The sequence below is a fragment of the Natator depressus genome, chromosome 2 (genome assembly GCF_965152275.1).
Source record: "Natator depressus isolate rNatDep1 chromosome 2, rNatDep2.hap1, whole genome shotgun sequence".
NCBI classification, from domain to species: Eukaryota; Metazoa; Chordata; order Testudines; family Cheloniidae; genus Natator; species Natator depressus.
In genome coordinates this window covers 231,680,966-231,695,758 of record NC_134235.1, presented here as the reverse complement: position 1 = coordinate 231,695,758, position 14,793 = coordinate 231,680,966, and the positions used below count along the sequence as shown (strand labels likewise).

General features: G+C 36.3%; 1 protein-coding gene across 2 annotated transcripts in view; it reads left to right on the top strand.

The window, feature by feature from the left end:
* Positions 1–14,584, top strand: part of ODAD2 (outer dynein arm docking complex subunit 2) — a 187,025-nt gene extending 172,441 nt beyond the window's left edge. Inside the window, exon 21 of one of the 2 annotated variants that reach the window (XM_074946138.1) lies at positions 13,933–14,584. In XM_074946138.1, the coding sequence (XP_074802239.1) occupies positions 13,933–14,046 (114 nt within the window). In that variant the 3' untranslated portion in view covers positions 14,047–14,584. The remainder of the gene's footprint in view (positions 1–13,932) is intronic. The other variant, XM_074946140.1, reaches the window with a different exon arrangement.
* The last annotated feature ends 209 nt before the right edge of the window (positions 14,585–14,793 follow it).

Here is a 14,793-nt window from a genome sequence, read left to right as displayed (position 1 = left end):
AAAAACAACCCTTGATTTTGGGATGAAGAGGGCACCTCTCTAATCGAATCACTGAATGTGAGAGGCCTTTGCTTTAATCAAATGAGAATGGGAGGCCTTCCCTTTTATCAATGAGTTCTTAATTCATCCCCCAGTAAAAGTCTTTTGAGAGGTAAGGCAGGAAGCAGGTTGGACCCTTTGCGTTTCACTGGTTAGCTAGCACAAAGCAGTCAGGAAGGTGATATTGCTTGTTTTCAGGCCATGCAGTGCCTTACAAATTTGTGGTCTCACAAAACTTCCAAAGTCCAGCAGCCACTCAAGCAATCTGGGGCTAGATAGGGCCCTGAGGGCTAGATTTAACATAATGTCTGTCCTGCTCCGCTCTACAGAAGTGCATGCAAATCTCAAGTACTTTGCCTTGCACAGATGTAGATTGTGTGAGCTGGATGGTGTTTTTATTCAATATAGCCTTTGTATTTTAGTCACAAGTAAAGGTTTTATCGCCCATAATAAGTCTGTATAGTAATTATTTTTATAACAACCTTATAAGTTTCTAACACTCCCAAGTATAGTTTATGTTCATTAAAACATTGAACTCTCTCACGTACAGTTTGTGTTCACTAAATCACAACATTCTGAAGGTTACAGTGAGCACATTAGACTAATGCTGATGCTTCTCGATTTAACAGTTGGGCGACACCTAAAAATTAGATTCACCTAGATACATCTCCAAGGACTGTGAAAAATTTCATGCCCTATGTGGCATAGTTAGGTCAACCTAACCCCCACTGTAGATACAGATAGATCAATGGAGGAATTATTTCACTGGGCTAGCTACCACCTCTTGGATGGGTGGATCAACTACAATGATGGAAAACCCCCTTCCATTAATGTCAGAAATATCTACACTATGGTGCTACAGTAGCAAGGCTGCAGTGCCACTATGACAATACATTGACATTTGGATTGAGTTGGAGAGAGTGTCGAATCACCAACAAAGAGAAAATGTACTTCTACTGCTTTAGTTAATAGATACTAACAAAAACAAACAGAGTTTCAGACAGTATGAAATAAATCACTTGCCCTCTCAGTTCTTGATTCACTCGTTTGTTTGTTTGTTTGTTTGTCTGCTGTCATAGACTTAGTTTTCTAATGTACAAAACAAGCAATGAATAAATAAATAAAATAAAACCAAATCCCACCTTTAAAGTATTAGTTTATGGATCAAAAGGAAGCAAAAAGACTGTAAACCCTTTTTTTTCCTTTGGAGGCCACCTTTGAAAGAAAAACATTTTGTATGCCCTTTCAGTCAATCTGACCTTCAAAAATGTCAAAAGAGTTGTATATTTAATTTTTCTTTTGTTCTTTTTTTCTTGGCACATTGATCTCTTTGGTATTATAAGATTGTAATGTGCTCTAAACAATGTATTTTACCAAATGAATTCCAATTACAGGATGTCTGACTTTTATTTATCCATAAAGGTTAAAAACCAAAAAAACAAAAATAACAATTCCAACAAAAATCCTTCAGCCAAAATGTAGACTGTGAATGAGCAGTTTTTGATTGATTTAGCAACTAAGATATATTCTCTAAAGTTCCAATCTGACTATATTTTTAATAAAAGTTCACTGAGCAATTGTCAGTTTCTTAAATCAAAATATTTCAATTTCAATTTCTATTTATTTTTTAACCATTTGATAGCAACAGAATGTTGTCTTGAATAAAAATAAATGTCTGGGGCTAGAATTATTTCTGCTGTAACTCAGCTGACCTCAGTGGAGTTAAACTAAAAATGAATTGGCTCCATGGACTTTGCATTTACATTTATTTTCAACAAATGCTTCATTTTTCCTTAGTATTCATCTGTGAAAAGGAGGCCATTATTAGATACCATTCAGTACCCCATGGAAAAGTTTAACTCTGATCACTGGATCACTTTGAATCATAAAATTGTAGGACTGGGAGGGTCCTCTAGAGGGCTTCTAGTCCAGTCCCCTGTACTCAAGGCAGGACTAAGTACTATCTTGACCATCTCTGACAAGTATTAGAAGTCTCCAATGACGGAAATTCCACAACCTCCCTAGGCAAGTTATTACAGTGCTTAACCACCCTGACAGTTATGAAGTTTTTCCTAATTTCTTACCAAAACTTCTCTTGCTGCAATTTAAGCCCATTGTTTCTTGTCCTATCCTCAGAGGTTAAAGAGAACAATTTTTCTCCTCTTCCTTGTAACAATATTATATGTACTTGACAACTGTTATCATGTCCCCCCTCAGTCTTCTCTTCTCCAAAATAAACAAACCCAATTTTTTCAATCTTCCCTCATGGGTTCACGTTTTCTAGACCTTTAATCATTTTTGTTACTCTTCTCTGGACTTTCTCCAGTTTGTCCACATCTTTCTTGAAATGTGATGCCCAGAACTGGACACAGTACTCTAGTTGAGGCCTAATCAGCGTGGAGTGGAACGGAAGAATTACTTCTTGTGTCTTGCTTACAACACTCCTGCTAATAAATCCCAGAATGATGTTTGCTTTTTTTGCAACAGCATTACACTATTGACTCATATTTAACTTGCAATCCACTATAACTCTCAGATCTCTTTCTGCAGTACTCCTTCCCATTTTGTATGTGTGCAACTTGTTGTTCCTTCCTAAGTGGAGTGCTTTGCATTTGTCCTTATTGAATGTCATCCTGTTTACTTCAGACCATTTCTCCAGTTTGTCCAGATCATTTTGAATTTTAATCCTATCCTCCAAAGCACTTGCAAACCCTCCCAACTTGGTATCATCTGCAAACTTTATAGATGTACTCTCTATGCCACTATCTAAATCACTGATGAAGATATTTAAAAGAACCAGACCCAGAACTGATCCCTGTTGGACCCCACTTAATATGCCCTTCCAGTTTGACTATGAACCACTGATAACTATTCTCTGGGAATGGTTTTCCAGCAGTTATGCACCCACCTTATAGTAGCTCCATCTAGGTTGTATTTCCCTAGTTTGTTTATGAGAAGGTCATGTGAGACAGCATCAAAAGCCTTACTAAAGTCAAGATATACCACACCTACCACTTTCCCCCTATCCACAAGGCTTGTTACCCTGTCAAAGAAAGCTATTAAGTTGGTGTCTTTGGGGAGCTGTATAGTCACATGCATGGTGGTGACTCCTTGTCCTGGGTTCCACCTGCTAATCCATATTAGAAGACACCTAAAATATGTTAAGTGCTTTCCCAATTGATTTTCTTTGGAAAACCATGGAGATGTTAATTGATCCCAAATGTGAGAGTGGTGGTCTCTTCAATTGCAAATAGGCAGGAAAGTGAGAGATTTTTTCTATTAAGATGTTGTCCATGCTATGAAAAATGTGGGAACTCCTGTTATGCATAATATATTTTCTCTCCCCGCTTACCCCCCATTTTTTCATTACTAGGGAAATTTAGAAGAGAACAAGATGCTTGGTTTTAAGAGTTCTTCGCTCTTGCTCCTTTATTCCTCCACAGCAACCAGTTGTAATAGACTATGACGTATTAAGGAATAAGAACAAAATCAGATGGACCCTTAAAATCAAGCATCCTGTCTCATGTGCATGTCCCTATTAATTAAAAAGGGGGAAAGATGATACATAACCAGAAATGTCCTTAATGGATTTACATAAATTATCTGCAGTTTTTTAAAAGACCTCGAATTACAGATTTCTTAGCCAATCCTGTTCTGTTTTTGCCACAATAGCTTTATGGATAGGCAATATGGGTCAAACACATTTCTTGTTGTAACTCTGTTGAAGTTAATGGAGTTACACACATAACCAGTGTAGCTGGGTGTGTCATACAAGATACCAGTTTGCAGTAACCTTCGAGGTCTTGCTTTCTGGTCTGGTGAAAGCTGCAGCAGACATACTATAGAAGTGATTTCTTGGCATGAGAAGATTTGCTGTACTGTTCATTAGTTTTACTGAGTTTTATTTAATAGGATGCTTACCTGGGAATCTACTTACTGAGGTAAATGCTAGTAGCAGTCAATATCAATGAAACTGCAAATAATGTCTAATAAATTATACTGTGTAGAATATAAATGGAAAATTAAAAATCTCTGAATATGGGAACTGTTTCTTACACCATGGCCCCCTGACAAACTGAAAGTAATTTTGAAATAATGGTTAATTTAGACTTTTGAATCTCAGGTGATACCCAGAATTATTCAGATAAAAATGATAAGACTTCTCACTCTAAAAAAGAAATTGGTGAATTAGAAAACTATAGGGTCAGCTATAATTGTGTTCATCCTAATGTATCCAGAGCCTTATTTACAGCTTTCATAGAAAAAGGTAGTCAAGGCATGAGATCCTTATTTATGCTTGATTATATTCCATTAAAAAAAATTGAAGTATTTTTGCTCTATTAAAAAGCAATTGAGGAATAAAGATGCAGTGTAAAGTCTGATTATGCTTTGTTTTATTCATCAAAGTTTTGGATTAGTTAGGCAGGGAACACTCATATTTTACCACACTATGACAATAAAAAGTGAATGAATCATCAGACCGGTAAAGCAGACAGAATCAGAACTAGGGCCCCAGCAGAGCAGAGCACTTAAGCATATTGTAATGTTAAGCACATGAGTAGTCCCACTGAGGTCAGCGGGACTTAAACACGTGTTTGGAGCTACGCACATACATAAGTGCTTTTCCGAATTACTCATGTACTTACAGCTAAGGAAGTACATGAAGTGCTTTGTAGAATCTGGGCCCTTCATACTTTGGGCCTGATTTTGTTCTTACTTATACTAGTGTAAATCAGCAGTAACTTGGTTGATGTCAGTGGAGCTGAAATGGTGTAAATGTTAATATGATAAATTCAATACTGTGGAATCAGAATTGAGTGTGTACCTGTTGTTTCATAAATTTAATATTTTTGTTTATATTATTTGTCACTGCTTTTGTGAAGTTCTAGAAGATATTGTGCCATATAATATTTTCTCTCTTTCTCTTGTTTGATGTAATTGCTGTTAGAGAAATCTCTTTGGAAGTACCTGAAACAAAGGAGAATATTAATACGGGAAAGAGAACAACTAACTAATTACTTTAAATGACCCTCTCATGTTTGGGCCCTAGGCAAATTAGTAGTTTTCTCGATTGGAGGAGCTGTTCATTGTATCCACTGGGATAGTGAGCTTACATGTGATCACAGAGGTGAAACTGTGGTTCACGCTGATTTTATATTTAATGGTTGTTTGGTTAAAATGTTGGCTTTGGCTTACTGGGTATACAAATATTGAGAGCCAAATGTGAGGCATCTCTAGATTGATATTATTTAATCGATATATTCTTCTTGTCTTGAAATAGTCTTCCTTCATTAAAAGATTCTAGAGTCCATATATTGATTTTATAATGTAATTATTATTAATTTTACACAATGCACCAAACATTCCCTAGAACATCTACTTAATTGAAAAACAGAAGATGTGCAGAGCAATATCAGTCCTAAATAGACTTGTCTAGGATTAATCAGATGTATACACCACTGCCATCCATAAAAACAAAAGCCTGAGAATATACATGAGCCTTTTATTCTGCCCTGAAGGCCAACAGATTTAAGATTTCTTGGACCAATGTAGTAAAATCTAGGGTATGGGGCTCTCCAATAAGAACATCCTGCTTCTAATCCCCAGGCATTCAGATCTGAGCACTACTAGCAAAAGCATGCTACTGGTTTAAGCTTTCGTGATCGAGTACATAGAGAGGGGACATATCCTTAGATATCCCGGACCCAAATCTAGTAGAGCTTTAGAGATCAAAATCATGTTGAATTAAACTCAAAAGAAAACGTGAATTCAGTTCAGACTTTGAAGATTGATTTAATATACTCCTTGAAGCTAGCTCTACTAAGTAACAGTCAGATTCTGCCACCTTGAAACAATGGGAATCCTCACAGAGTAAGGTACTGCCCTGATGGAAGGATGGCAGAATCTGACCCTAATCTGGAAGCTGTATCGTGTTTTCTTGCTGTAGTTCAAAGTAGTATTCAAGGACAACACTATGTAGAGTAAATTTCAAGAATCCAGGAACAACTGGGAATCCAGAAGCACACCCAACCAAGGATCTTACTGACAAGTCATGCATAACCCTTCAGTAATGAGAACAGACACTACCAGTGTGTTTTCTACAGTAAATGAGTTATTTGTGGCCAGTGTATACACTACATTACTCTTAGGACTTCTGTTATTTCTGTGACCCCAATAAGAGTAGGAACTTTGTGAGTCCACAGCAACTAGTTGTTGTTTATTTACAGTAGTCCTGTTTTTGTGCTCCTGTAATCTTTAGATAACTACCATGGATAGAATGACTGACAAAACATTTCAAATTAATAGCAAATTAACAAAAATTTGGAAAAGTTGGAGGCCACTTATAGAATCATAGAATCATAGAATATCAGGGTTGGAAGGGACCCCAGAAGGTCATCTAGTCCAACCCCCTGCTCGAAGCAGGACCAATTCCCAGTTAAATCATCCCAGCCAGGGCTTTGTCAAGCCTGACCTTAAAAACCTCTAAGGAAGGAGATTCTACCACCTCCCTAGGTAACGCATTCCAGTGTTTCACCACCCTCTTAGTGAAAAAGTTTTTCCTAATATCCAATCTAAACTTGGCAATCTCTCCCCAGATTTCCTATGCTACTCCCACAGTAATCCATGTAGAGGGAGGGCAAGGTAAAATTCATGCTCACAAAAATAGAAAGAAATAGACATTGTTTTTTAAAAAAGTATAACAAAATGTGAAATAGCAAAAGGAATTGAAAGAAGAAAGATGGGTGAGGATAACTGCAACAAACGGAAAAGAGGGTCCTCGGGATGCCACAGAAGCAAACTAAATTACAAAAAATAAATAAATAAATAAATAATGCAACATCCCTGGAAAAGGGCTGTCTGTTCTAAATGTCTATTACTTACAGTAACTAATTCAGCTCCTGTTGTAATCTTTATAAAAGAAATTTCCAATCATTTGTAAAAAGATTTTGTCTGTATTCTCTCTCTCTTTCTCCATGTGCCTTCTTTATATGTTAATCTTCTCTTGAAAACTACAGTGAAATAAAAATAAAATTGAGATAATGGTCCAAACAAAAATATGCTATAAAATCATTGGCTTAATCATTTCTGGGTTATCAGCTCTGCCTATTGCTTTTTGTGGGATGAATTTCAAATCCCATAAGACTCTTAGTACATTGGAATGTTCTTGATGATAGAATTCTAAATATTGCACCAAACCTCTTACAGCCAAATATAGACCCAAATTATCTGACATCTAAGAGTCTAGACTTGTTACATGTATTCATATATGATAAACAAAGATTAATAATGTGTTTTAGTATTAGTTATATTTAGGTGCAGTTCATACTTGTGTGCTGTATGAGTATATCCAATAGGATCCCCATTTTACATTTGTGAAAATGTTCCTTGAAAACATACAAATTACAACATAAAATGGGAGAATCTTAAAAATTCCTATAGTTTACAGTATTGAAGAAGTTTACAAACTTTTAGTATTTTATATTTTGTTTTACATTTGCTCCCCACCTCTCTGCACTGTCAATGATTCTTCAGCGTCATTTGCCTGTTTGTCAGATTCTGAAACAAGCATCTTGCTACTGCATTTCATCCTGCCCATCATCCCTGATCTGCCCCATAATGCCATAAGAAATTAGCCAATTGATAATGGGTAGGGAGAGTGGAGGATAGATTACTCTTACTTGGTCCATTTACAACATTAAAAACATGAAAGTATATATATGTCTATAAATACTTTATATATTTGATAGTATCCCCCCCATACACCTTGGGTATATCACTTCTTTGATTGTAAGCTCATCAGGTCAGGGACCATGTGCGTGTTTGTGCAGCACTTAGAACAATGGAATCTTGAACCTGATTGGGGATTCTGGATACTGCTTCAATATTAATCATTATTATTATTATTATTATTAATTTATTTATGGGGGAGTCCTAGAAGAACTCCAGTCCCATTGTACTAGGCACAGTACAGACAAATAACAAAAAAAACAGTCCTTGTCCCAGAGATCTTACGTCTGAGGTATCAGACAGGATGCGACAGATGGATGAAATAAACAGGGATGAGGATGGGGAGATTGGGAAAATGATAGTGATGAAATTTCACAATTTCTATCCATGAAAATGTGTATTGTAATAAATAGATCACATCTTATTGCCAGACACAATCAGACACAGCTTACTTGGCTTCCAATGTTGGATCCCTCAGGAATGCTATTTCTTTCTCTCCTCCCTTGTGTCCAGTTATTTCTCTTTATCTCACAGTCTTTCTCACATTCCCTTCCACTGTCCCATTTGCAGGCTCCTTTGTCTCCAGGTTTCTCTTTTATGTTTTAGTCTTTCCTTATTTCTTTCCTTCTTGTTTTTGACTAGCCATTTAGAACCTAGCACTATAGCTCCCCAGTTCAACCTAGGCCTGGTCTGGTCAGGGCATTAGTTAGAGCGCCCCAGGGGCTTCCCTAATTTACACCACTAGATAAGATCCCTAAGAGAAGGGACCTTACGCCAGTGGAGAATCATCATAATGGAACTCCGTTCTGCCCATCCCCTGCCAGGCCCCCTGCCTTCCCTGTCACACCCTCTGTGCTGCAATGGGAGGGTGGCTGGAACAAGAACTGGCTTCTCTCCAGCTGCCAGATTTACACCAGCAGGGAGTTCGCCTCCACAAAGGGAATTCTTTTACAGCTGGAAGCCATCCACTTTGTGCCACCTGAGCAGACCAAAATGAGCATACAGTACTGCAGAATCTGGGCCAATGCCTTTTTCAACAGTATGGGTATGGCCAACATTGTCTTATCCTTTTGCTCAGTTGGAGATGGAAATCAGCTTGGATTTTAGTAAAATTGAAACAGTGACTGAGCTTAACCTCATGTTTTGATTGTACAGTATGTTGTATTATTTATAATTTAATTGTATGAGAAATATTTTCATAAGGATAAATTATATGTGTAACATAACACTCAAAGCTAGGTGCTTTAAAATTTTCCAGTGTGCAGTATATTGTTGAAAGTTACAAAATGTTGGCTGGATCCAGATTGATACTTTTTTGGATAAGTTTCTCCCATATGCTTTTATTTAAAGTATTTTTTTCTTTTAGGTTAGATTTAGAAAAAGCATGTAAAATGTCTTTTTTGGAATGGGAGTGTTTTACAATTAAAAGATCATAGTGCAAGGAACTCAGCATCTTCTAGGAACTGTAGCATATGAAAGAACTGAAATACTAAATCTGAAAAAAAACAATGGCAAGTCCCAACACCAGTTGGGAACACTGTCAATCTAAAATATGTCATCGCTAAAGTGATAGACAGAAGCAGCAATCTTATCAAAACAAACATTTTTGGTCTCAAGGACTCTAAGCTCCATCTAATCTCTCCCTGACTTCCCAGTCTTTCTCTGTCTAGTAATAGATGTAAGTGAAAGAGGTAGCTCATATTTTCTTCTGATTAGAAGAAGTTGAATACATTTGTTCAAAAAGGATGAGAAAAACAGAAAAGGAATGGTGTTGAATGTTCTGTGTGTAGAGACTTCTTCATTCTGTTGGTAGAGGGTCTATTTGTCTTTCACGTTCTCAGGATGCTGAACTGTTGGTGGTCTCTAAAGTATCTGTTTTACCTCGGCCATGAAACCCTTGTCCAGTACGGTTGTTGTGCCCTTGCATGCTGTTTGGATCAGTTGAAGAATGTATGGCAAACACTTCACAGCTACCCTTTCTGAAAGGTGACCCCAAGATAAAGTATATTCTCCCTGGAAATGTTGCCTCCTGTGTCTCCCACTGCTCACACAAGACTATGGTAGCTGAGATGGCCATGGCCAGAGCAAAGAAGGTGAATGTACACTACTGTGCTCCAGAACCTTCATCTTAGGCACCAGGATATTTTTGGATGAATGGCTTACTAGTGTATCAGTGCTGATGTTTGCATTTTTCTGTTTTGACATCCCCTGAGCTACTTAGTCTCCAGGGATGAGAATCCTGCCAAGGTGGTATCTTCAGAGAAAGGAGAATTTCTTGAGCTTTGTAACTGCTTCACTGAAGATATCACCTCTGCAGAGTTCTCATTCACAAGCATATCTCTCCTCAGAGTTTGGAGGGCAATTTTCAGAGGTGGTGTATATCTTTACAATTTGATGTTTGTATTGTTCTATTTGAGGAAATAATTTCTCAATCAGTTTGTTTTGTGATTGGGTAAGATTTTCTTTAAGGAGCCTTTTCTTTTCGCTTGAGGGCAATTGGAGTCCTTGGTGATGCACAACTACCAACAGAGATGCTGTGTCTTACACCCTGACCCATTACTGTCACACTACGGACCAAATACCTTAGAGCTTTATACCGGTCTTGTGCTAGAGAGCACAAGACTCAGCAGTCAGAATCCTGTAAGAATATCTTCAGATTAGCAGAATTACAAGGCAAGTAATTTCCAGTTATGCAGCGTTGGAATCTTGTATTATTTTAACGCTGGGTTAGCAATAGCAAAATCTTCTCTTTTGCCATGACCATCTGGATAATTGAGGCTGTGAATTATTCTTGCTTTTAGAGCCCATGTGCACACTCTGTATGATCTTCAAACATCTTATGTTTGTGCTTATTTGCTGGTATGATATGCTACCTGTGCCAAATTTGCTTGGACCTTTGCCTTAGAATATAAATACCAGCCAACAAAAATGGAATCTATATAATATTGAAATTGCCTTCTCTTTTTGTGGAAATTGCCTCTTACAAGCCAGACAGACGCATTTATACCACCTGCCTCTTTGCAGCCTCTGACATCTGTTAACATTTACATGTGTCAGAAAACAATACCTGAACAGTAAAGAGAAAGGATGCATGAAGTTCAAGGGCATTGCATCTGAAAAAAAAAAACAAGTTATGTTGCATTGGTGCCTTGGAAGCTCAAAAAGTCTTCTTGGACTTGTCAAAATGTGTGCAATATTGTGACTAGAACACCCCAAATCACAAGTGAATTGAATTAAACCTGTGAAACAATTTACTCTTCCACTGAAAAATGGCAGGTGGCCGAGCAATGACTTATGATCTTGCTACCATGCAACAAAGGGGTACATTTTTTTTCATGAGGCAAAGATAATAACAACAACTCTTAGCTAAAATCCTCAAACTTAAGTGCCAAATTATGTCATTAGATACCTAAATTGAAACATTTTGGGCTGTGTGCTGCTCACCTCTGCAGTGACTCTGTGAGAGGACGGTGAGGGAGAGAAAGAACAAGAGGTTCTGCTGCTATGTGTCCTCCACCCCCACAGAGGGCTACCATAGTGGCGTGTGGTGGGAGAATTACTTTTCCCTGTGCACTATGAAGTTATGCAGAGCACAGCCTGGGATATAGGGTTTGTCTATACAGTGGCAGTTCTGCACACATGTCACCATTTGTTGATGATCTGGAAGAACAGCAAATTGGGAAGTGATTGATCCTTGCCCTGCCAAAGTCAGAAGAAAAACTCCCATTGACTTCAGTAGAACCAGGCAAATGTTTTTATGATGGACAGTATCTTTATAAAATCTATTTTTATCTTTTATAGATCTTTTAAGGATCTTTTATAGGTTTATAAAAATTGATGTTTATATTATTAATTACTGATCTTCTAATCAAGTAACAAAATAGCATGCATTTTAAAAAATCTTGTGTACTCAGAAACAAGTGAGTGGCTGAAGGAAAAAATAAATAGCATGGAGCTCAGGGGCTACAGGCAGACAGTGGAGAAGTACATTTTTGTTATTTGCTACTAAATAATGTACGTCCAATAACAGTAATTCCATCATAACATCTGGTGACATGAACTAATCACAATTCCAACAATGGAATTATTATGAAAAGTTGGGGTTCTACCTTCATTAAAATAAAAAAGGCCTTGCACTAGGTCTGTGAACATACAGACTGTAATTACTTAAAGTATATGGTTTCCTTGTTCCAAAATTTCAAAATTATGGTTTTACCAAAATCACCGTATGTACGGTACATACATGCATATTTTTGGTTTGGAATCAGACACATGAAATACATATACCTTTACTCTATAAGTTTCACAAGAAAGTTGTGGCATGACCAAGGGAACCCTTTTTATTTTGACAATTAAAGTTGATCAGAATTATGACTTACTGAAGAAACAAAATTAATAGGTGACATAATTAGTTAGGAAAACATTTCTTTATCAACACCATTTTTAAAAAACTACCTCATTTAAGCTGTTTTATAAGAAATTCATTCTGTTTTTGTACTATAGAATGCAGTTTTATCACCACACACACACACGCAGAGCCTGATCTTGCTCCCATTGAAATAAATGGTGAAGGTTCAATTGACCTTACCTATAGCTGGATCAGGCCCATAGTTTGGGAATAGGTAAAAATAAGAGTGTATGGTGTAGATGCAAAGCTTTCTCCTACAATTTTTCCATCAATTTTAACTGTTTTTGAGCAAATAAACAACATATATATCTTTCTTAAGTGTTCACACCTTAAGAATTCTGATCTACTGTTAATACATATGTAAATTCCATTAAAATTGATAGGATTTATGTGAAAACTTTGACATAAGAATTGACCCCTACTGACACTTAATTTATATAAAGCTTTTTTTAAACATAATTCAAGCATATTCACGGCAGCCTTTCATAAGTTACTTATAGGGGTCGAGGGGTGAAAAGTGACTGGCAAGAAGCTTATTTTGTACATTAGTCTAACACAAATACTTCCTTAAGTATAAAATGCTTTGATCTTCATAAGCAAATGCCATATGTGTGCAGCTGTGACGCATGCCTTACAACTGCTGGAAGGTTAGAGAAAGGTAGCGTATGAATTCGATATCTGCATTCAATTTATGCTTTTATATGTAGCAGTTCATAATTTTATGTAATATTTTAGCTGTATGAAAAATATGCACTGGAGTTGAGTGATAACAGATTTCTTTGTGGTTTGACTCAACATTGTTTGGGTGAATACAGAATCCTAAGTATTGCAGTCTGAAAGTACGGGTTTTAATTAGAGCTGTCTGTGCTTCAAAATACCTGAACTCACATTAAGATTGGCAGATTTCCAGAAATCTGAAGATTATGTGGAGCTAATTTGAGCTAAGCAAGAGTCTTCTGTTTTCCAGGTAATATGGGTTATTCAGTTGCATCACTGACTTGCAATACATTAAAAATAAGGAAATAGAACTATGATCAGTCATTTGCTGATGTGTAACAATGTTTATCTGTAAAGATCCAATTTTATCACCCTTATTTTGAGTAGTGCCTTATTCAAAGAGAATTTCCATTGAAAACAATTGGACTACACAGAGTAAAGTTCTACTCAACTTGAGCAAAGGACAGAATCTGCCCCTAAATTGTTTTCTTTGTGAAACGTAAGTGTCTAAAGAATTACATCTTAAGATTTGGATCCCTCAACTAGATGAATGTGCGTGGACTGTCTTCTTGGGCACAAGGGTTCATCCACATGGATCCAATCACAGGAGGAAGGTCTAAAACAGAACACATGGCTACTTTCATAAAAAATCTCAAATATGATTTGTTGTCATAATTTAGCAAAGAAAATTTAGTCATTTCAATGAAAATTGTTCTGCAAAAAAGAAAAACAATCCAAGAGAGAACCCCCAACAGGATAAGTGTATAAGATGAACAAAGATAAGATGAGAAAAAGCAATATCACTGTCACAAATATGACAGAAAATATGTCAGGATTCCTTATATGAATTGAACTAACAAGATTTGTATTATTTCTTAATTTAAAATTCAAAAAGTCTTCTTATTTGCATATATGAATGTGTTAATATGAGGGTGTGTATACATATGAATATATGTGTGTATATATGATTTTAAATTAAATTCAGTAATTTAATTTCAGTGTATTCATTTTATTTTTTCCATCTGATTTTATTTTACTAGCTTCTGCTGGGTATGGTGGGCTCTACAGATGAAACCCTACAGGAAGCAGCAGCTGGTTGCATAGCAAACATCCGCAGATTGGCTCTAGCTACAGAGAAGGCAAAATATGGTTGATGCCTCAACAACTTTTACTGGCTCCCATGTTTTACACACTGCAAGACAATTGAATATGTAACTACATGGCCTACCTAAGTTTGAGAAACATTTATTTGAGGATATTTTTAAAGCCTACTATCTAATTAAAATACATGTGTTTAAAAATGGAAATGTACTTGATAGTGTATTCATTCCATATGCTTTTAAAAAGTTTTTCAGTTATTTTATCATCTAAAGAGTACTTAAAACACATGAAAATAATTGTATGAGTTCCAGGTTAACATCATTAACTCTCAAATTTAAGATACGGTTTTGCATTTGATGAAATTGTAATAAATACATTTTTCTTCACTGTGTGTGGCTTACAGTAATTCATGAATGTCTTGAGCAATTCCCTTTCTGCTAAACCTGTCTAATCATCCTGTCATTATGGTTTTGCCTGTTTGATCACTTGCAATCCACAAGAGAGGACTGACTACAGATGCACCAATTTCACATCTGGTATTATATAAGTACTGCAAACAGCTGGAGCTGTAGACATTATTCCAAGATTATCCCAAATTTCCTCTTACTAGCACCAACATCAGACAAGATAATATTTAATTATATAAGTAATAGATAATACATGCGATTAACTCAATAGTTAAAATTCACAGCAGTAAATTAAGAAAAATAAAGATGAGTGAGCATTTTATACTAATATTCTTATATGTATATATTAGAAATATAATCTTTCAGGGATTCACCTATTCTTTTAAATTTAGA